The 24,751-nt window shown below is 38.9% G+C and overlaps 1 protein-coding gene across 5 annotated transcripts in view; it reads right to left on the bottom strand.

Annotated features, from left to right (window-relative positions):
* The window catches only part of DOCK9 (dedicator of cytokinesis 9), a 131,036-nt gene that overhangs the window by 93,621 nt on the left and 12,664 nt on the right, over window positions 1-24,751 (bottom strand). For 4 of the 5 annotated variants that reach the window (XM_050713787.1, XM_035557058.2, XM_050713788.1 and 1 more), the window contains exon 2: window positions 537-653. In XM_050713787.1, the coding sequence (XP_050569744.1) occupies window positions 537-653 (117 nt within the window). Of the gene's footprint in view, window positions 1-536; window positions 654-20,646; window positions 21,119-24,751 lie in introns of those variants that run through there. The other variant, XM_035557057.2, reaches the window with a different exon arrangement.

Below are 24,751 nucleotides of genomic sequence, written 5' to 3'. Positions count from 1 at the left end.
TACATTAAGATGAGCACAAATCTCAGTTCAGTCTGTCTTAAGTCAGAGCCCTGTTATGCAAGAGGTATTTTGCTAAAACCCAATTTTTTCTAGGGACATACAGCCAAGAATCACAGCTTTCATTTGAACAGATTCTAAGATTCATGCCCTTCACTGCTAAGGAAGAAAACAAAAAGTCAATTTAAAAATTAAAACATGACAAAAAGCAGATCCTTTTTTTGAACAGACATCACATGATTTCCTGCTCCTGAAAGGGGTGAAAATATCTAAAAATGACTGATCACCTACTTCAGATGGCAGTAAAATTGCTGAGTTGCAGAAGTAGACCTTATAATCTGAACAGATGAAGAAGCTGTGATATTTCTTCTACTGTAGCCTGACAGAATAAATTGAGCAATGTAAAGGGACTAATGACAATTTTATTTATTTAAGCTAGAGAGAGTTATGAGAGTCATTTCTTTATTATTTAAAAACTACTGCTAAAAATCTGGTTAAAAAAAAAGAGGGGGAGAAGGGGGAGGGAATCATTAAATTACCTGAAAGTCATCATAAGGGAACAGTAGCATTTCCCGTAAGGCATCATTCAAAATTTGTGTTTTCCTCTGAACGATGACATTTTCATAGTCTATTGGTTCTATGAGCTTTGGTTTTGCCTAGAAGAGAAAAAAAGAAATTCAGGTATATTGTAGAAAAACTACAACTGTTGGCCGCTTTAACAAGTAACTCCTTAAAATGTTGGCAGAATGAGATTTCATCTTCACCAAAAAATGACTAATGAAAATGTAGACTTCAAGTCACGCAATACCATATGGATAAGCACAACTGATATTTATGCAGACAAGCACACTATTTGTATCAGAAAGAAGAAATAAAACTATTTCACAAAAAACACTAACGCAGAGCTTATCAGAATAAACATTTGTATATTTACAGCATAAACAAACAGGGGAAAAAAAACTGCAAAAAAACCTCTGCTAATCTCTCTAGTAATTACCTTTGCTTAATGCTGCCCAGAGAGCTCTGATTTGGGTTCAGCAGGGATTAAAACACATAGTCTTAGCTTTGAGCTTTGTTTTAATGCAGGAACCTGCAATAAGGATAGGCTAATTCACATTCCTACTTCTCTATAGTTTTTACAGAATTCCCATAGGCCATTTTTCTTCCTCTTAATTGAATGTGTAGCTTTCTTCAGATACTACGCGCTATTCAACATTTAAAGCACTACACAGCAGTCAAAGCATTACAGCTGGCTGTGCACAATCAGTGAAAAACCTTCATTCACCTCGCCAAGCATTCTGTTCACTGGGCAGATAGCAAAACAGATTTAGAGAGAGTTCTGAGCGATGCAGCGTGCCAAAACCTTTATTTTTTGAGCATGAATCCCCAAGCAACAGAGACTTTTGTCACATGTTTTTTCTTTCTCCAATGACTCCAAATTTTGCCCATTTTGAGGAAACTGAAAAGCAGAAAAGGCTGAAATCCAGTGGAAGACAGGCCTCTTTACTGTCACTGACTAATTAAACCTATAACAACTTTAAAGACTTGTGAATATAAATTACTTCAGAAATATAAATACTTTTGTATTACATGATAAAAAATACAGATATACTATACGGTAACAGCTGCTAGTAAAGCTTTATCTATATCTAGGCACTGAAAGGCACAGCAAACTAAAAGAATGAGCTGAAACATTATTTTCGTCTGTCTCAGAAACATTACACTATCTTGAAACTGGGATTTCTTTATGAAATGAACTGTATTCAGGACAAAGACTGTTTTCAGGGCTTTTGACGTAAAATATTACTATCATCAAATTATTGTGACAAGTTTCGGAGCGTGAAGAAGCTTTCAAATTCAAATGAAGTACACGAAAACACCATTCAGAAGCCAAGACACCCTCTGCTCACTTGTCTCCCACTTCCAGTGAGGGCACCAGGTCTCCACCTACCCAGGCAAGCAAGGTGGGGCCTGTCAGTCACTGAGCCTGAGCTCAGTGTAGTACGCTCTTATATTAAAGGAAGGTTTAGATACCACAACAGTGCTGTGGCCATGTCGGTGTTTGCAATGCTACTACTCCTTCTGAAGAGTTTCTCATGAAAAATGATACTTAAGGTGCTGCATTGGCAGGCTGAGTGTCTCTTCCAGGCTGGCCAGCCTTTAGGAGAAACAAAATGATCCATATTAAATAGGGTCCGAGAAACATATAGGGGATCAAAGACCACTCTAGCCATGTATACAATCAATCCTTTTGGTTAGCTGAAGCTTCGGATTCACAACTGGCTTAAATTAATCGAAAGGAGGGCTGACACCAAAATGACCCTCTCTCTCGTGGCACATTCCTGAGGCTTCTCACGCTAGTACCAGACAACTGAATAGTCACATTTTTGAGCCAAATTAGGAGCCGATCTGGCTTTAGAGGGCTCTTCCCAACCAGCCAGCTCTCGGGCAGACTGGTCTGCGGAAGGCTGCACAGACGACGGCACAACCACTGGTGCCAGCGGGCAGGAGCTGATGGAACCCTTTCGGAAGCAGGGCAGCTTCACATCAAACCAGGGCAGAAGACTCTGTCCTAATTAAATGCTGCTGCAGAAGCATTTTGAATTCTGGTACTTAGTTTCAGTGTAAGTTGCAATTTTAAAAATATCCTAAAAAAATAATAATAATAATAATTCAGGACAAATATTCTAATATTCTTAAAATGCAATTTGAGAAGCTTTTGTAAAGGGAAGAAGAAACAACCATGGCCAATACCATCACAAAGTTCACCCTATCAGGACATCTACTATCCGAACTCGCACGCAGGCAGATCATGGCATCAATTCCAGCTGATTGCAAGGGAAAGCTTGTCACCGCAACTTGGCAATGGATTTTCACGTGGAGCTGCACATGATCATCTTTCTCTTGCTTTTTCTCCCTGGTGCTGAGAAACTACATCCATGCTCCTGCTAATGCTCTTGTGAAGGTGATTGGGGAAGACGAAGAAAGCTAGCTCTGGCTCCTCTCATTTTATCAGAATCAAGAGAGGAAAAGGATTACTCCTAAAAACAACTAAAATTATTTCATTTACATACACACACACAATCACTTCTGTAGCATGCTAATTCAAAAACCAAGGACGCATACACTTCAGCTCCTAAAAGCACCCGGTTCATTGCAAACGCATGACTATACCCTATAGACACAAAACAAGTCCACCACAACCTAAAGCTGATAAAAAAGATCTTTAAAAGCAAATGCTCACATTTTGCTTACGTGTAGTAAACATGACTAAAACCAAATTTCTACTTTACTAGATGCTTTTAAAGAATCTAAAGCTCTCTGGAGCTGATGCCCTGAATATGCATCTGTCCTCGAAGTCTGTGGGACATGGGTGTAGCTAATGGGACCAGAACGCCACGCCATCTTCCTATTTAATCAGTGAAGTACCTGATTTACAGAAATATCCTTTCTGTAAGAACTCTTAAAGATTTTCCTTCTCCTAGTTTTCCCAGAGTATTACTCAATTTTTTCTTTGTCATTTATCAGATTCAAAAGGAAGAGGATGTTTTATCAGTTTAAACCAGATATGAAAAAGAAAACAATAAACAGCGCACTGCCTTGGCATTTAGCCAGCCCTACAACATCACAAGGAAGCAGATTCTCTCTCAAGCTCTTTTTCAGAAAAAAGATTTTTCCGGTGTATTATTGCATGTAATATATATTAAAAAAAAGAAAAGGCACTATGTATATACATTGTTATTGAATATGATTTATGAAACAGCTGACACAGATAAAACTCAGCCTGGTCAAGACTGCATAACCAAGCTTACAGATACAAAAGTCAGTCTCTCAGACAACACTTAATTTTTCCAATTAATTTGAAGAAACGATATTTTTATCTCAGTAATCTAAGAAAATGCTAAGAGCACAGGGTTTCATGGAGCTCAGCACTTGACCTAGCCACTGCTGTGTTTGTAGGAAACCAAAACAAAGGAAGTACCTGCTGTACCACTTCGATTTTGGCAGTGTGTTATAGGCACGGAAATTTATCAGAAACGAGAAGCATTTTAAAACGGCAGTCATGACACCCACATAGTGTCACACCACATGACACCCACTGGTTTAATCTGCTAGAATGTCATTTATATATTTGGACAAGTAGTGTCAAAAGAGATCAGATAAAAAGCAGGAGCATTGAGTTAAGAGTTCAATGATTGCCTACATTATGTATTAGAGGAAAATATGTTTTTTTTTTTTTTCTCATATGTCTCATGAGACAAATTTGATCTTCCACTCACCTTCCCACAAAACAAGGGATGATCAAATTTTTCATAAGTGGGGATTAGTTAGCCTCATGCCATGAAACATCATTTGCCTTATAAAACCATATTTAGGATATACTCCTGCACAAGCTTATTAACAAGTCCTCATTAAAAGTAAATTAACCAGATTTATCAACTTTAAGTGTAACTTTTTGAATATATTTTATCCTAGAGCTTGTTCTTAAATACTATATTACACATTATCCCTTTCTTATGTATGGTTGATTTTGTGACTTGAACTTCGGGGCAGTGGGACGGAATAAACTTCTGTGGCTTTGTGTAAAGACCGCATTACCACTATGCATATACTTAAGGAACAAGATGCTTTCATTGACAAATCCAAAACTTTTATGCCTCTGGGACCTGAAAGAATGAAGTGCATTCTTCAAGTCACCGGTTCTCATGCTTACATAAACAGAGCAGGGCTAGAAAGAATCACCCACGCAAAGAGTAAATGGTTATCCAGGCTTTTTTTGTACCGTGTTTCTTTAAGAAACAGGAATTATGTTTCTATTTTTTCAGTTTAACCAGAAAGCCTGAAAAATCTTGTTCTATTGTTTATCCAAGACTTAAGGGGTCTGTAACAGAAAGGAGTTCCAAAACTCAATGAACACGGCCTAAATTACAAAGCATTGCGCTTTTATTTACAAGAAGTACTTAGTTGACAATCGAGATCCATTTAAACACAAGAACATTTTTCAGAGCTCAAACATTTTGTCAAGACCTTCTGAATTGCCAGTATTTACATCAGGTTTTTAACATGGATGCAGTTCCAATTATTTGATTTCTAGCCTCCTCTGCGATTTGCTTTACCTTCAGACACAAAGCAAGCATGCTGTATCCTGTTAAGTTCTCCTACCAGCACAGAAGCTTCTGACAACAGAAATAGGTGTGGGCAGTGCTCTATTAGACAGAAGAACCCACTTTTATGCTTCAAATCCATTTCCAAGAGAAAGATGGCCTCCGGGTGCTCCAGCCTCCCAGAGACATCATCTGGTTTGAAAGCAGCTGCTACTTTCAAACAACTACCAGAGTGCAACTGGACAGCACGTGTGCTAATTTGGTGACTTGTACAACAGCCACCACGAGAGCAGTTCATCCCAAGTGAGGCTCTGGGGCACCACCTACCCAGGGAATAAGAAGTTTGGGTTAAAATCTGTCAGACTTCTGTTTTCTAAACACTTCTCATAGAAGCCCAAATTAACTCATCATGGTGTTGAAAATTACGCAAGACAGCAGAACAATACCTACAAGATCACAGGATGGCTGAGGGTGGAAGGGACCTTGGAGGCTCCAATCCCCTGCTCAAGCAGGGACACCTACAGCAGGTTGCCCAGGACCATGCATTTTATTATTTTTAAGTACTTCAGTTTTACTTTGTTCCCATCTCTTAAAAGTTATTCTCTATTTCTCAACGTGGAAAAGAATCCAAATAATTTTTTTTTATAGTTTAAAAGATTTTATGAACACAATTTATTTCTCTTACAAAAGTTTGACCTACCAAGTGGCTTCTTAAGGGGACTAACATGATACAGCGAAATGAAAATAAGAGTTTTAACACCACAGTTTCAAGTAGCAGGCACACAGTGGCTCAATGTCAAAACTACACAATTCAGACAAATATCTGTATCTTTATCAAAAAAAGCACTTAGCCTCCTGAAAGTTCTGTTGAGGTGAACTACCGCTTGGATTTTTTGCCCCCCTACAGTAACAAAAATAAAAGAGGTGAACCACTAACCTTGATTTAGAGAGTTACACTTTATTTCAAACAGGAATTCATTTGGGAAATTTTACAGCCTGTTTCACGCAGATGATCTAACAAAAAGACCATGGTGATCTTTTCTGACTTTAACAATGATTCTGCAAAATTTATTCTCTTTAGCATCCTACTATAAGCAGAAAAATATAATTCAGGCACAGCACTCAATCAAATAACATAGTTTCAATATCACGTAGTGCTCATAGCTCTAAATATTTTGTTTCCTAAGTATTCTGGCAGACTCGTTGTAAATTGCATTTACTAGACTTGGATACATATTGCAAAAAAACAGCTGATTCTGTCCAACCATTACAAAGACTACTCAAAAAAAACTGTGTTATGTAAATCACATCATAATCACCCATACAAGAGAAATGCAGCTACACCTGAAAGAATGTTTTAGGCTACAGCCAACAAGAAGCATTCCTAGAGCAAACCAGAAGCCCTGTTCCAAAAGCAAGTCTCAAAAAGTAATCTCGTACAATTCTATTGTTTTCTGGATTAGAAACTTGAAATTCTGCTGTTTACGTTTTGCACCACCAGTTAGCAATGTATCAGCCTTTCTCGTTACCTTACCACACCCCTACCAGCACGAAAATACCTACTTCCGCTATGGCAGTAAAAATCTAGTGCAACACCCCAGCCCAGTGAAACCAAAATGGACCCAAAGACTATTGTTGAGTGAAACACACAACCCTACTTTCTGCTTTCTGTCTAGCAGTGCATACAGCACAGCGTCCTTGTGACATTTCATCTAGTTTTCCTCAAAAAAGGGCAAAAATGGATATCCTGCATTCTATAATTATATGCCATATATACACTTGTCTATCTACGTAACAGATTAAGACAAAACTAGCAACTGAAAGGAAAGCAAAGACATTTTTGTGACACCTATGTGGAACCTAAATGTTCTCCCTTAAAATATTGACTTTTGTTGTGAACGCACCCACTTTATCTAAAAATATCAAACGGGAGAGGAAACACTGCTGATATCAACCCATGAATATTAAAACCTAGTAGTTCCTAGAAAATTAAAAGGACATACTTCCTAAATGGTAATAACTAAATGCAGCAACCTTTTATACTTTTTTTCACCCCTTAAAGCACATAGTGATCGACTGCAGTACTCTGCAGAAACACTAAATATTCTCTCAGAGTACTCATGGGGGAATAAAAACAGTTCTAAATAAAGTTAAACATTCCAAAGGCAGGAAAGCACACACAAGATTAGCTCATATTGTACTGATGAAAATCTGGACCAGAAATGAGAACACACCCATACAGAAAAAACATGTTTTACTAACAATTGCTCTGAACAGAGCGAAACCAAAGAAAACAATGTAAAGAAAGAAAATCTGTCTTGCTAACACACATGTAAGCTTCCAGTTATGTACAGAAACAATTCCCATAAAGCCACAGATGTGTATTAGTACGTACGCCAATTTTTTTTTGAGTCTTAAATGCATAGCATGGAATTCCAATGGGGCTGGGGGAGGCACAGGGTGAGGATCACAGCCCCCGCTAACTTCAACCACAGCCGGACAAAAAAGAGGAGACCTTCCTCCTGTTACTCAGCAATTAAGTATGAGATATTGTTAAATAACAAGGGAATTTCAGTAAGAATGATTTATGTACCTCTTTCTACTGATACGTGTTTAGCAACCCTCCTCTGTTACTTGAGAAGGTTTATTGTCCTAGCTGCAGCGAGTTGGTGGATTCATTACAGCTTGCTTATTATGTTCTCTTGCTGTCCTGTTGCCATTCCAACAGAACTAGTGTGTAGCAACGGAAAAAAAATGATTTTATTTGATCACCTCCCTCACATACAGGAACATCGCCTTTCCCCACACTGGAAAGTACTGTAAAACTTTAAATCCCTAAACAACATGCATTGAAGACACTGAAAAATAGACCCTTTAACATATGTACACCTGAATTTAGACAGTTCTTCAAAAATTTAAGTAAAATTTAACCATTACACGCATAGAGAGTTTCAATATATTTGAATTGAAAGGTACACAGGGCAGTTAAAAAAACACAGGTGGATTTTGAAGTGTAAAGTCTTCGCCCTTCGTGAGACTACCCCAGACACAACAGACACCGAAAAGCAGCTGGTATGAAAACTAGATTCCAAAGTCATACTCAGAGGGAACCAAAGACTTGGTAAACCAGAACTGCCAAAATTAATTTATTAATTTAAAAGGCAGAGAACAGACAAAGAACCAAAACCAAATCTGAAATATACCTACACAAGCGAGCTGGAGCTTCTCGTTAGCATCAAATTAAGCAGTTTCAGACAGAACTGGAGTTACTAGAGGGAAGAGAGAGCTTGTTTAAATGAATCTTACCATCACTACTACAGCAGAACTGTCCCCTTCTGCTTCACAAGCACCTGCATCCTTGCGCTGCTGCGGAGACTCTATAACAAGGTCTTTTTTAGGATTTCTGTTTGTTCTTGCCTGCATTCTTTGATTGAAAATACAAAGAACAGCAAAACTGTATGGGTTTTGGCATCAAAATAATTAACATGCCAGTGATCCAGTGAAAACAATAGCTTTTTTCCAGCACAAGCAGCAGAAAAGTACAAACTAGTCTAACTTCTCAGCTGCAGTTTGCTAAATCTGTCATGGTGGGAATGCATGACAGACAAAGGCCAGCCCCTAAGCGTGTTGTATTCCTCCAGAGGAGGGGAAAAAAAAAGAAAAGGTGGATCCACTGTAATGCCTTAAGGTTATGAATCAAACACAGAAGAGAATGCGTGTTTCTAAAATGACCAAGTAAAACTGCCCAAGTTTTTACAGCACTTATAAAATAAAAGATTTGGTATTTTGAAATATTTTTATCATAAAAATTAGCAAGTTTTTGATATATAGACATCTTCTATACTTTAGAAGGATAAAGCTTTTAATATCACTCAGGTACTGATCTTGATCACTAATCAAGTACTTTCTCTAGGACCAATGCCTCAAACAGATAAATTGAACTTTTTTAATTTAATTTTTTTTTAATCAGTTGGAAGGAGAGGGGGGAGAAATGCTCTTTTTAACCTTCGTGCTAAATCCATTTTATAAATTTACATTAACATCACATTATCTTACAGTAAAAACCTTACCTCTAAAGACACTAACTCAAAAATAAGAGGGGTACAAACTCCTCTTTACACCTTCAGTTTTCAAGTGCTCAGTTCTTCAGGTGAACTACCAGTCCCTCTTAGTCTCTCTACTTATTAAGTCACACTCTCTACCTCTGCCAGTTCACTCCTCCCTCTGTGGAATCCTCCAGCATCTCCTACCTGTCTATGACCAAGCACCCTCCACGAAAACACTGAGAAGACAAAGCAACAACATCTCTACACATCTTGACTGAAGTCACTTAGAATCACAGAACCATTAAGGTTGGAAGAGACCTTCAAGATCACCTGGTCCAACCATCCCCCTACCACCAATGTCACCCACTGAACCATGTCCCTAAACACCAGGTCCAACCTCTCCTTAAACACCCCCAGGGACGGTGACTCCACCACCTCCCTGGGCAACCCGTCCCAATGCCTGGCTGCTCTTTCTGAGAAGAAATGTCTCCTCATTTCCAACCTGAACCTCCCCTGGCGCAACTTGAGGCCATTCCCTCTGGTCCTATCACTAGTTACCTGTGAGAAGATGCTGACACTCAGCACCCCACAACTTCCTCAGCTCTCCAGCCATGAGGAACTGCCAGCCATCACACGCTGGCTTTGGCTTCCACGTGATTATTTTATTTTTTGACAATGCAAGACATTGGGGCTGGGGGTCTTCCCTGTCTCGTGAAGAGTTTTCAGAAGCATCTCTTGGCCCCTCAATTCAAGAATTCAAGCCCTTAGCAGTCAGTATCTTCCATCCCTAACCTTACCTGGAATACAAACTCAAGCCATGCTTCAGTCCTGCTTTTGTAAACCAGTGAGGTCTCACACTTTACCACTGCTCAGAGACACCATTCAGCAGATACACGCTCACAAAGTAAGAGGCAACAATTTTTAATCGGGATCATCACTGTACAACCCTTTAGCGTAGTGCAAAGCAAATTGGTATGCAACTGAGTTGATGATTTGGGTAATTTTGAAGGTTCAACTAGCCTAGCTCCCTCATGTAGTAGTTTTAATGTATGATTGTATGCTAAATTCATCCTGAAAAAAAAAATGTGCCATGAGCAGCTTTCTTCAGGTTTTGAGAGAGGTATTTTGGTTTTTCTCTTCGCCTCTTTTTAACATTAATGAATTACATATGACCTCCAAATGCACAAACCTCGGTGGCTATATTTACCTGTCAAAAAGACAACTGAGAGAAAATTCAATTTCCAAGTGAAGCAGGACCCTAACTCAGACTCCCTGTCCACTGGACCAACCATACAGCTTTGGAAACTAAGCCACTACCTTCATTCACTTCTCAACTCTGCTCCACTTCTTTGCACCATTAGTTATCTCACTTCAGTATAACAGACATTGTCAATCTGACTTGACATCAATTTTTCTTATCCTCTTATAGAGAGAAATTCACCTTAATCTGAAGAAACCAGACTGAGTTGTGGAGAAGCTCAAATATCCACTTTTTTGGCTAGTATTTTTAAGACGACACATTTTCAGGAGCAGGTTTCTTGCCCTTCAGGCCTAACTTAAGATGTTAATATTCCTTTCTCTTCCCCTTCTCCACTGCCACTCTCCCTGCTCTCATACCTGCCCACATAACCCTATCTTGGCTTATTGCAATTGTGAAACTGAATTTGACCAACAGTTTGCCCATCCCATCCACTATGCAAGTCCATTTGCAATGAGCGAAGAGAAAGAAACAATAAAATTAACTTACTCTTAATCAAGATAATAATGACTCACTGTGCTCCTGTCTTTCGCTCTAGGAAAAACAATCGAGTTCAATGCATTTACTTTTCAATCAGCCTTTCTAACATGTAGATGCTCTAGAAAACAACACTTTATGAAGCTTCATTAAGAGCTAAGAGGAGGAAACTAGCAGTTCAGTCAAATTTACAAAAACAGACCTTCCTGTGTAAGTCAAGGTAGACAATAGTTCAAGAGCATTCAGCTACACTTAGCTTTTATTTTGCACCAGCTCCTTTTGTTTTCAGAAAACGGAAGTGCACAACAGCTTAGACTAAATTATACCATTACTTGAGGATGCAGCTGCCAAACAGGAATTTGTTTCATTGAGGAGGGCTGCAATTATACTTAACTGAAACCAGCAATGCACAGCCTCCTTGTGCACACAGCACTTGCAAACGCTCACTAAGAAAGAGTTAAAAATATCATACACTTTAAGTAGTTTCTCTTCTGGTTCATTTAACAAAGACTTCTACTTTTGAACTGCAACAACTGTTTTGTCCACTTCAGGTACTCCTCTGGAATGGATCTGAATTACTTTAATTCAGTTTAAGCGTGATGTTCTTTGCCCATCATTCTTCCTATTCTTAAAATAGGAGGAAGGACAAGAAGAAAGCCAGGAGGCCAACATTTTTATAACATCAGTTTAAAGATAACATTGTTTTTTCTACCAAATGGTTGATGTAATTTCTAGCCTGTATTTCACTAACACATACGCTATCAGAGGAGGTTGTTTTACTTAACACATGCAAGTACAAAGCAGTACCTACAGAGCGACATCCTGCATGAAACAGACCTTAATTGCTAAAATAGATGTGTTTCCAACACTTACTTCCTCCTGAGGACTTCACGATTACCTCAATGATTTAATCCACACAAAAAAAAAAAAAAAAAAAAAAAAGAAAAACCAAGCCATAAACATGAGATACTGCTTACCTAGCCACCACAGGCAAAAGAAGGTTACATTATAACAGAGTTATATCAAAAAAATTGCCCAAACCAACTTATGATTCACAAAGTAAAAGACAAAAAACAAGATTTTCAGACACAAAATTTATCACCTCGCTACACGACCTGTAGTTCAAGTCATGGAACTGCAATTCACAAAATAAGATAACTCATTTTTATGAGACAGTTACCTAAGTAAGGATCAACAGATTCCAGGAAAACAACTTAAGTGCAAAAAAAAAAAAGTTGCTGTGTCAAACTTATTTATCTACATTTCCAACATGACTCCCAAAATTGCAGGAAATTACTAGCTAAGTGGAGACCTACCTGAAAAATAACTCAGATCATTATGGAAACAATACATTTCATCTCTTTAAAAACAGAGTGGCTTGAAGAACTTTTCACGGTACCTTTAATAAACAGTACTTTGCATATTACTTCCATTTGCCAAATATTTGGCTCCCTTCTTGCCTCACATTCCCTTGAGGAATTACCTATGTACTTACAAAATTACACGGGTGAAAGAGTTCTCAGTATTCCCAGCATATCTCAGTGTTTCATCCAGCAACTTGCTGCTCAAAAGAGAAGTCCCCACTTACACCTTCTTATTCCTTCAATCACTTTTCCTACCAAGAGCTGACTTCCTAACGTACAATACCACAAAATGAAGAATCAGCAGTGAAGAAAACGGGCAGCACACGGGAATTTCCTCTGAACTTGGATGGAGGAAAGGAGTAAAAACTGAGTACCTCTTTTGCTCCAAGTCCCATGTACAACTTGCATCAAGATGACTAAGCTCAACCTGGAACAGTCCATTTGGAAGGGACCTAATTCCAATTCTAATCATCTCTGTTGAGTGGCCAGTATCAGCACTCACTATACCTACCAGGCATCAAATTTGTCTGTGTTACCTGTTCTAGGGAATGAAGTATTGCTTAACTTGTAGCAACAGAAGGCCATGGGGAAAAGGGGAAGGAATAATCCTGCTTTAGCTTTACTTTGGATATCCTGTACGTGTGAAAATAGAAGAATTTGACAACATCATTTACTAGAACTCCTTATATGCCCTCTACTCCTTTAGGGCACTTTAAATTCCCCTGCAGCTTACAGCATCTCTTAACAGATAACCTTCAAAAATGGGAGGAAGGATGGGCTGCTAGAGGGGTTTTATGCTGTGTTTTCCTGCAGGTTTTTTGTGTTTTTTCTTTTCAAGACATTAGTTCATACGAAAATACGGACCCACTTAAGCAGAATGACAAGCACTATTAAAAGCCAATACTTCTAGCTCTCATCTGTATCAGTAAGAGATACGCTAGCACTGCTCCCCCACACTTGGCACCCTGCCTTGCAGCTGTATTAAAGGCATAACATTTCATGTCAGTGGAAGTCTTGCAGCTAAACATATCCAAATGCTGCCAAGTTTTTTAAGTGACCAACAGATAGATGCTTGCCTGGGGAAAATATATTCAAAAGTTCAAGAGAACGGCTGAGCCAGTTGACAGCAAATGGAACACAGCACACAGTTCACCTGGCAGTTTCTTGCCGAGCACATTACATTCAGATGAACTAGAAAAGGTCACACAAAAAAAAAACATCAGTTCAGAAGACTTGTTCCTTCTAAGTAAACAGAATCACAGAACAGTGTGGGTTGGAAAGGACCCTAACGATCATCTAGTTCCAACTTCATGAAGGTCACGGCCACGTGCAAGGTCCTGCACCTGGGCTGGAGCAATCCCATGAATTCATGAATACATGAATCCAGGCTGAGTGATGAGTGGATTGAGAGCAGCCCAGAGGGGAAGGACCTGTGGGTATTGGCGGACAAAAAACTGAGCATAAGCAGGGAATGTGCACTTGCATCCCAGAAAGCCAACCGTGCCCTGGGCTGTATCAAAAGAAGTATGGCCAGCAGGTCAAAGGAGGCCACGTTAGCTGCCACCAATCACTTCCTTATTGCCCATATGCCTTAGCAGTTTCCAGGAGGATCTGCTCCGTAAGCTTGCCAGGCACAGAGGTAAAACTGACCAGCCTGTATTTCCCCAGGTCTCCCTTTTCCCTCTTTTTAAAATGGGGACTGTTTCCCCTCTTCCAGTCAGCGGGAACTCCACCAGACTGCCATGACATCTCAAATATCATGGACAGTGGCTTAGCAACCATGTCCACCCTGAGTTCCCTCAGTTCCCTCAGTTCCACCTGAGTTCCCTCAGGACCCTCAGATGCATCTCATGAGGTCCCATGGACTTGTGCACCTCCAGGTTCCTTAGGTGATCTCAAATCAGATCCTCTCCTACAGCAAGTTCTTCGATCTCTCAGTCCCTGCCTTTGCCTTCTGGGGCTTGGGCTATGCAGCTAGAGCTCTTGCTGGTGAAGACTAAGGAAAAGAAGTTCTTTGCAAGAAGAACCTCACCTTTCTCCATATTCCAGGCAACCAGGTCTCCCATTTCCTTCAGCAGAGGGCCAACATTTCCCCTAGTCTTCTTTTTATCACTGACCTACTTACAGAAGCCTTTCTTGTTGCCCCCAACATCCCTGACCAGATTCAGTTACATCTCGGCTTTAGTTTTCCTAACCTGATCCCTGGCTGCTCAGGGACTTCCTCTGTTGGGATGCATCACTCCTGAGTTTGGAAGGTGATCACTGAATTAACTGGCCTTCTTGGGCCCTATTCCCTCCAGGGCTTTATCCCACAGTACTCTACCAAGCAGATCAATGAAGAGACCAAAGTCTGCCCTCCTGAAATCCAGACTGGTGAGCTTGCTCTGCACCCTCCTTGCTGCCCTCAGGATCTTGAACCCCACTATTTCATGGTCTCTGCAGCCAAGGCTGCCTTTGACCTTCACATTCTGTGTGTCATACGTGTCAAACTTTTGCATACTGTAATCTATGAAGCATCAACTTCAGGTGCGCTTGCCTGACTCACAGGTGACTGATTCACTTCATGCCATCTAAATAGAAATCCTGTTTTCAGGGAAAACCTGACTGTTCCTTGTGGCCCCACAGGAAAGAAAAAAAAGTAAAATTTAGGTAGGATAGGAGACTTAAAAGGTTAAAACTACAACTCTGCTATGGGATTTAACTTATTGCTTTGAAATATCTCCATATGAACAAGACATGTACAAGCACACTGATAGTGAGAACAGTATTTGACCAAAGATGGCTCTTTTCCTACCTGGACAGTAGCTTGCAATTATCAGAAACTAATGAGACAGCACAGACACTAAATCAAAGACATGAGTAAGTCAAAACCTCAAGTCAGAACATCACTTGAACAGAAGTGGCTCTGTGCCAAGCAAGTATGTAGCAGTCCCTCCACTGCATAATATCAATCTTACAAAGGCTCTTTCCAGGAGCCATTTGATCCTTGAGGTAATTGCTAATTCACCTACACACTTGGGCAGCAGTAAGAGCACACGTTGGTTTGCCTATAAACTGAAAGATGTTAATTTGTTCCAGGAATTATGTGCTTGGTGAATTTGTGCTCCAATTTCCCTTGCTCAGAGGCTACAGGGATACTAGAGATGGGCATTCAACTATTCTTCAAAAAGAAAGTCTAAAGAAAAGTTAAAAACAAAAATTCTACAAGAATCACCAGGAGACTTAGCCAAAACTAATAGTTAACAGTTAGTTGGCTTGTAGATACCAGGTTTTTATTACCCAAAGCAGAAAGATGAAAAGAGATTGAACATGCTCTCATACAAGTGACACAAGAAAAGCTATGGAACAATTGGATACTGTACTTGGACATGTCTGCTCCTTCTGTATTAAGACGTCTAATGAGATCTAATGCTCTGGTTGCTGATGGATAAAAGCCACTTTTCATACAGGTGCAAGTTTAAGCAAGTTATGAGAGTGATCTAAGAGTAAGCCACACAAATTACCTGCCCACCATTAGAGAATTGCTGCATGAGCCGTTTAAGCACATTAAAAAAATATTGCACTTACTCAGCAGTCTGACTTCCTAGAACCTTCCCCTTTCTAAATTTCTACTTCGTTTCTACTGAACTTTTCTACTTTAAATAAACAAGTTGATATTAATTTTTCAAAGTTTACTTTAAGGACATCATACATTAAATCAAGAAAAAGTTGTTTGTTTTAATCAAATTTATTTAATATTATTCTGAAATCAAAATATTTGCTACTGTCTACTGTGGAGTCGTTTCCAGAATGATACAGCTCTCTGCTGCCATTAATCAATCTTCTACTACGCAGACTTTGGTATATCTCAAAGATGTCCCAGTTTATTAAAAAGCACATGACTCATAAGTAGCACAGAACGAGCAGTCACACAAAAATTCAATAACGCTAATAGTGACATTGATGTAAAGTCAACAGGTTACATGGATCAGGAAACTGCAGTTACTGAAACACAAGGTTGGTGGTTCTGTTTCCAGCAAATACCTAAATCTATCCTATTAAAAGTTGGATTCACACTACTGCAAAATTCCCTGCATTTCTTGGAAATTCTGTAAGCACAACTTAAGTATCAGTTATTCAATTTAAGGATGTTTTCCACATGGTACTGTAAGAAAAGTGACATATTTGACATATTATTAAGGCTACATCTTACACACACTCCAGTTACTAAACTACCTAAAAGAGAGCTAACTAACTACAATTTTATAATGTTTAATGAAACAGCCGATTTGAGTGAGAAATAAAAAGTGAACCGAGCAGAAAACACTTCAATCAAGTAAAAAAAAAAGTTGAATTTTTTTTTTTTACTTTTCAAATAAATATATACAAAAAAAGTCACTCTTCTTCAGCTCAGTCTGTCTTCAGAATTGATTCCACCCGATTGATATCTCCTCCACCAGCGCTGCTAGTCCAGCCAACTAGCCTCTTCAAGCACTGAAGAAGTTGGAGTTCTGCTAATAAGTTGCTGACTTCTTAAATCTTTTTGGTTTTCTTGTCACCACACCACCGTTCTCCCTTGCTCATTTTCCATCTTCGTCCACCACGTGCAACAGCTATTCAGGCCCCAAATAGTACAATAACATTTTGCTCCTAGGTATTTGTTGGTTATATTATAACTACAAATACAATTCCATCTGAATATAAGAATAAAGGTCATGAGAAAAATGTCTAACCTGAAAATGCCGCAACAGAACAGAAATAATATGTAATATCAAGCTGAGAACAGAATTTTAAGAAATAGGAAAATCAAAACTAAGTTACTTCAACCATACAAGCTAGTATTTTGAAACTGTATGGAATCACAGTTCTTGTTTTTGTTGGTGTTTATTTTAATTTTTTTTATTGCTTACCATTGAATCATTTAGGTTGGAAAAAGACTTTCCAGATCAAGTCCAACCATCAACCTGACCTACTGCATACCATCACTAAAGCATGTCCCTTAGTGCCACATCCTCGCATCTCTTAAATACCTCCAGGGATGGGGACTCCTCCATCTCTCCAGACACCCCATTCCAATGCTGACCACCCTGAGAAGAAATTCTCCCAACTATCCAATCTAAACCTCCCCTGGTGCAATTTGAGGCCCTTTTCTTTTGTTCTAGCACTTGTCACCTGAGAAGAGACCAACAACCTCCTTTCGGGTGCTTGTGGAGAGTGATGAAGTCTCCCCTCAGCCTCCTCTTCTCCAGACTAAAGAGCCCCAGCTCCCTCAGCTGCTCCTTGTAAGTCTTATATCCCTCATCCCACTGTAAAAGTAAGAAAAATTAGAATGTTTTCTCAATATTTACCCAAACAAATATACCCCAAGAGGACATCTGAGGAAAATATATTTCCACTAATTTTGATGCAACTTTTAACAACACCTCAAACTAAATCTTTCATTAAAATATTGATTTATCCCCAAGTGAACCTGGAGACCCTAAGAAATCCTGTAAACCCTGTGTTATAGAACAAGATAAAGTGTATATAACAAGCTAAAAATGTTCCTATACCAAAGATACAGTATTTACATTGTAGGTTTGAATAACATCAAATGGATAGAAATAAATTATATTCCTGAGAAGGACATTCTCACCCAGCCTTCATTTCATCTTTGATTTCCTTCAAGCAATCAAAAGAGTAGACATGCTTAAGAGAAAACTTTAATTAAATTTAATAAGACTTCAGATATAGCCTCCTGACCTCTGGATTACAGGTTAAATAGGAAAAACAAAACCATACAGTGTATGCTGAGTCAACTACTGTTGCCTCCTTATTTGTTCGCAGAACAGGAGTTTTTTTCCTCCTGGGAGAAATACTTCCTGAGTGCTTTCTGTTCACAGGAAATTTTCACAGGTTTTCAACACTGGTTTTGCAGAAGGATAAATGTGTTCTTCTATTAAAGAACTCCCTGAAATTCACTGGTGTTTTGACAACAGCTGTGAATCAGGAGATATTTGATCCAAAATAGCTAAATACCTCAGATAGCAGCAACAGCCAAAGAGGCAGAGTTAAGAAACTGCAGCTAGAATGCATGCTACAGCACAGACAAACAAACAAATAGGTGAAGCAATACACCCACACATGCATCTGTCGCAACAACCAAAATAAAGGAAAAGCCAGGAAGGTGACACGCGCTGTCGATCTCTTTTTGTCTTGGGCATACAAGTTCTCTTTGAGGAGGATTCCTGTAGTCTTCACCTCCTTGCATGGCTTCTTAGAGAGAAGTGAGGCCATTTCTATTCCTGAAAACCACTCTTTAGAGGAGGAAGAACTGGCCAAATTAGCTTTTAATAGCAAACAGCAGGAAAAAAAAAAAAAAAAAAAAACGTTTAGAGCTTATGAGCATAAAATAAGCTGTCACTAATGCCAAGATTGCAGTATCCTTCCCCCACTTCAGAGAATCCTGCTTTCTACCCTTAAGGGGTAGATCAGTAGCAACTGTTCACCAGCCTCAGACAAAGTCCCCAGAAGCCACAGCCAGCGCCAGCTGGTGACCTATCAGTGAAGTGCCAGTTTTTCTCTTGTAAACTCTAATTTTTGCCCTTATAGACTACAGTAGTTCAGTACAATGAGGAAGAAGTCATTCTGACCTCCCCCCTCCGCATTGTATTAACTGTCAGTACTAACCTTCAATTATTTATTCCAGGAAGAAAAACATCTTGATCCACTACTTTCAGTTAAACCAAGGTGACAAAGCCATACAGGAAAATATAAATAAATAAACACACGGCATTGTTATTCAAAAGCATTTAGAATTTTCAGAGTAGAAAAAAAGCCAAATCGACAGATCTGGCACTTGAGTTGCAGATGGAAGTCTAAATATATTTTGTGCTTGATATTGCCAGTTTGCAATCCTATTCTGTAGACCTAAATTAAACAGGAATTATTCCTGGAAAAATACCACATGAAACAAAGATGAAGTTACATAATTCAAATAATTTTCACTCCAACCTCTGAGTTACAATAATTTATATATTTAGTATTTCTCTATTCACTCATCTATTTGTATAATGTAAGGCCAGTAAAGACCCTGGGTCTTAAAAATCAAAGGACTGTAGAAGTTGTTAAAAGTATTCAGGGTCCAGAGTTTAACAAAAGTCTAACAAGCATCTGTATGAGGCTGACTTTAAAACGTTTAGCAGTGTAAAAAGGTTTCTGATACCTAGAGGAAGCCATTTTACTTTTAATAGCAACCAATATTAAGAACTTATAAAATGCAATACTACCATAAAATATAACATACATACTGTAAGTTCAGATGCTTTCCTGGAAACTTAGTAATGAGTGTATGTATATCTGCACACGTATATACATACATGTATGTACTATATACGTGTATTCTTTCCTGAAAATTTCCTGGTGTGCGTAGACACACAAGTATCAACATCCACATATGTTTTCCTCATATTTCTGTCTAACAAGAAAAGACCTGACCAGCATAAAGGCAACAGAGCTTTGTGAAATTCCTAAAGGCTTTCCTTTTCCATAACTGCAATTGCACAGCAGGGGTATGCCAGCAGGCACTACACCCTTGTCAAAATCTGCCCAGATATTTCAATGCACCACACCCCTCTTGTTCCAACTATCTTGTCAATGACAAAGCAACTAACAAGTAACCCCGAATTATTTAATATAAATATTTAAATCCTTAATTCGCCCAGTTCTGAAGCAAGTGGTGCACATTAGCTATTGCAATTCCACCCCCTCAATCCTAAATGCAATACATGACGCACATATGCATCATTAACCTGGGGGGTACAAGACGACGTGCTCACCCTAAAACCTGTTTTCTTTGCGTCAAGCAACACCTAAAAAAGCCTCTGAGAGCAGAGCAGCTTCAGGAAACAGTTAGTGCTTGCTTTAACCATTTTTTTTTCCCTTCTAGAATGCTCTTGTATCCATTTCGGTAACTCAAATGGAATCAGAATACTTTCCAGAAGAAAAAACAAGTATTCAGATCCATCTAAAAAAATAAACCTTAAATCCTGGGTTAGTGTTTTCCCAACAATGCATTCCTCAGTTTTCCCAAATAACGTAATCATCTGCACTTCATTTGAAGTGCCAAATACATTCTAAGAGCACGTTAAAAAGATCTAACAGCAGACAATCTTCTGTAGCAAGCTTGTTTATGAAGTGCAAATCCTTTAGAGCTATTTATACAAATCTAAGTGATATAATAACTACGAAGCCTATGCTTTGACATTACAGCTCCATGCATACATGTATTACATGTCACATACATGCACTAACATGCTACGGTAGCAAGACAAGGTATATCTAGTCCACACACAGTAGATATTAAATAAACAAGCTGTCCTGATTTTGGTTTAGATTTTAATTAGCAGATGAAAATATTAATGAAACAAGTTTATATTTACCAGGGATGAATGAACCAATATTCCTGAATCTTCATTTGGCAAGCTGAATGCTGTATATTCAAGGGCATTGTTTTCCCCTTGCAGTTTGCAAATATAACCACAGTTTCTCTCAAAAACTGTCCGGATGCCTTTAAAGAGAACCACGCTTGTAGTGCAACCCATTCCAAATCTGTTGAATTTTGCATTTCTAGCAGCCCTGATTGCATTTGCAGAATGTCTTCTTCCCTTGCTCGGCTCGAATAATTTTCCTGTGCTTCACAGAAATATTTCTTTGTACAGTCTTCATTACGTCCGACATTTAGTATGTTCCTCAACTAGAAACCATCAGCTACTGAAATGCAATCCTATTTGTTTAAGCTAAACACTGCCAAAAATCCAGCCGCAGAAGACAAAAATCAGAGGGTGATGAAAAGCAAGGGATACCTCAGCTGTAGAAGATAAGAGGCTTTCAGCATGTGCTGTACTCCACAAGAGAGATGAAAAGATATTCCAGAGGGTCTGGGAAACAGCTCCTGTGTTTCAAAGATCCTCAGAACATAATCGAAGATGAAAGGAAACTGCAAAGATACTGCTGCAGTTTCTGCTGCCAGCCACAAAGAATCCTCATCTGCTGCAAGAAAGCACTCTCCCAGAATGCCTAGCATGGAGTTCGTACTAACAAACATTTCTTCGCTTGACCTATATGTGCTTTTTAGGGCTTAAAAGCAAAAAACTCAAAAGCAACAGCTCAAAACGAGGGCAAATTTATTAAATTACTGCTGCTATGGAAAAAACATGTTACATAAATCTACTTCTATCAACCGTTTATGTTATCAGCATGCTGTTATCAGTTCAGGCAAGCCACGAGGGAGCTGGAAGCTGACAACTGTCTTTACGTCTTCCCTTCTCCCTTACAGACAAGGGTAACCACTTGGAAAAATGAGTTCAAGAGCTGACTTCATCCGCTCCTTTAAAAAAAAAAACACAGCTTTTTTTTCCCCCCCCATACATATCTTAGTTGTACAGTGAATCACATCCACATTGACTGATTTTATCGCTAAAGGATACTACGATCTGTACTGGTATCTGTCACACAAGTACGTAACCATCTATAACTGACACTGAGAAAGTATGTTTTTTTGACTGTTTTTAATCTTCTTTTGTAGAAGCAACTCTATTTAAAAGGCAAGGGATTTGTAAAAATTAATTGCCCCAAACATGACAATATCAAGCACTGTCAGAGATCACAGATCAGCTTTATATTTCTGCTAAACTGATCCACCACAGAAAGCACTAAGATGTATTTACTTAACAAAATGTAAAACTGGATAAAACACTGCATTTAGAAACTCAAATTTGTTGCAATGCAGGTAAAAAAAACTCTTAATTAAAAGGACTTAAGGGAAGCATGAAGGAAGGGGTGGGGAGAGAGAAAATGCCCCCATACAAATTAACTTGGAGATACTTGGATGCTATAATGAGTGATTCAGAAAAAATATGCAAGATTTATTAGCACGTTTCCCTAACATTTGGCTAGCTAATGCATCTCAGTATTATATTTCTCAGTTAAATACAGTAAAATAATGTGCAGACACATTGATTAAAAAGGGGGGGAAAATCAATACTTGACAGTGATCCAGGTAGTTCCTTCCAGTCCCATATTCTCAAGGGCAGCAGTCAGCATGTTCCTCACATTGTAAGAAATGCAAACTGTGTTAAGGCAATTTTGTTAATAAGAAATGGCTTAAATTTTACTCTGAAGACGATGATACTTCATATGTAAGCAAGAACCTTGCATAGTGATGTCCCTGTACCTTCTGTCTCTGTACCTACCCCACCCTCTTCAAAACCAAGAACCAGTGCGGTGATGGAAACGCTGGGCTCCATTCATTAAGCTCGGACAAAGACCTGCTTGCAGACGTGGGAGAAAAGAGTCGTGGGAATTACCAGGGTATTTCTGGGGGTGCCTTCTGTGAAGCTAACTGTTCCTACTGCAGAAGCCCACTTCATTCCATCTGAAATGTAGGATTACAGAGACCTGACAAAGTTCAGAATCCAAACGTGGTATCAGAGATTGACAGATAACTAGAAGAAAGCACTGTTGAGAGGGCTGCTCTACGAAGTTTCAGAGGCTTCATATTTGGAAATGTTACTAGAAAATGGTAGAAAAAAACAGCTTGCGCCTTAAGAGAATATGAGAAAAGTCTGTTTATAACAATTCACCACGCATTAGGTAGTTCCTTCAAATACCTAGAAAATGACCTCACTTTTAAAGCACCAGGTAGGATGTGGAGAAACAGGACGACAAAAAGATTTCATTTGGAAAGATAAACAGATGATAGAACCATAGAATAATTCAGGCTGGAAGTGGCCTCGGGAGGTGTTCTAATTCAAAACCGATTAAGACCAAATTTAATTTTGACTACATCTTGAATAAATTTAGCATCATGTTCCTACAGTTATTTTAGGAAAGACAATTGAAACTTGAATCAATACAGTGGTAGTAACAATGACAAGCAATGAAAAGGTTTCCAAATTGAGCTTGAAAAGGAGATAAATATGGGGTCATGAGGGGTGGGAAGAATCCAACGGAAGGAGGAGCTTGACCATGTGCTTAAATATTAATACCATGAGAAATCTGAATAGTATGCAATATAAAGCAGACTGCCAACAAGCTGACTTTTTCTTAAGACATTAATTTGGCGCAAAGTGGAGGCTTCCAGCTTTACTAAGGAAATTCCTGCAATTGTGCTGAGCACAAAAAGCAGCAAACATCCAGACAGAAATGTGACAACTGTAATACTGTCCACTACGGAATTACATCTCAAAGTGAAATGGGAGGCTGGAAAAGTTTTTGTAAAGGTCTGACAGAACCTTCTCTACCAACTGAAGAGAGCTAAAGGGCAAGCTTAAGGTAGGTAAAAATCTTAATCCAGTGGTTGGAGAAAAAAAAAGAATAGAACAAAAAACAAGACTGGATCATACTCCGTATGAGCGGCAAGCTAGACATTGCAAACTATCTGTAGCTGAGCCTGGGTTATGAAAGGGTATTTTTCCCGTAGGAGAGGTAGACAGGAAGAAAGGAAGGTTGTTGACAGGAGACACTGCTAATGCTACTTCTCTTTGCTTGTGAAGAAAGGTCTGCATGCAAATTTCCAAAGAGTTATTTAAGTTAGCATATATTGCAAATATTACATTCCTAAGCCATATTGCATGGCTTATGTAGGGTGCAACAAGCTTCTCCTCGCTATATAGTACATTGAATCTGTCCTGACTGCATTGTGAGATTCCTGACATCCAGAAGATGAAATAATTGCTGTTACCTCCAAGGTGGTTCTTTGGAAAGTCATGTCTTTCTAAGACATGGACGGGTAATAAAGAAGAAGCTCTAGTCATTCTCCAAAAAAAGTTGTTGGGAACTGCTTAACAGCAGCTACACAATCGCTTTAAGGGTCTAACCATCAGTCCTCCTCTTATTACAGTAAATGCCTAGGAAATCACTTTCTACTCCAGCACTGGAGGACTTCAACACATTAAGCAGCCCTTCTACAGCCAAATGAGTTCCAGCAAGCAGAATCACATAGGTGCACAGTTCTCAACAACGTTTGCACGTTTCAGTTTGGCACTGCTTAGCACTTAAAAGGTAGAAGTCTTTTGGGAAAAATTACCTGGGTCGACTTCAAACCTTCAGGAGATAAAACACTCAGCAACAAAACAAGAGCTTATTAGAAACAAGTAGACAGAAATCAGACAGTTAAGAGAATACAAATCAAACCAGGGAGAGCTTCCAATTGAATATGCTATTGCAAAACAGCACGGACATTCTGTCTTCAGACGCTGCCATAACTACAGCCAAATGTTTCATAAAGACACAGGGCCACATCTGCAAAAGAACATCATTCGGGCAGGATTTAAACATTTAAGCCACAAAACTACTTTTGATCCCTTAAAACATTAGAAGTAGGTAGTTAAATTTTTTACCTACAAAGTTGTCCTTGACATTTAACATACCCAAACTGATGCTGTCTTGACAGGAGCAAACATCTGGTTCTGAAGAGATCTTAACACATACTGACTGAACTCGGCTCTTCACAAAACATGACAGTATCTGTAGGTGGAGCACTAC

Source organism: Cygnus atratus, chromosome 1, assembly GCF_013377495.2.
Source record: "Cygnus atratus isolate AKBS03 ecotype Queensland, Australia chromosome 1, CAtr_DNAZoo_HiC_assembly, whole genome shotgun sequence".
NCBI classification, from domain to species: Eukaryota; Metazoa; Chordata; class Aves; order Anseriformes; family Anatidae; genus Cygnus; species Cygnus atratus.
The sequence above is the reverse complement of the archived record's forward strand: the minus strand, read 5'-3'. Positions and strand labels throughout refer to the sequence as shown.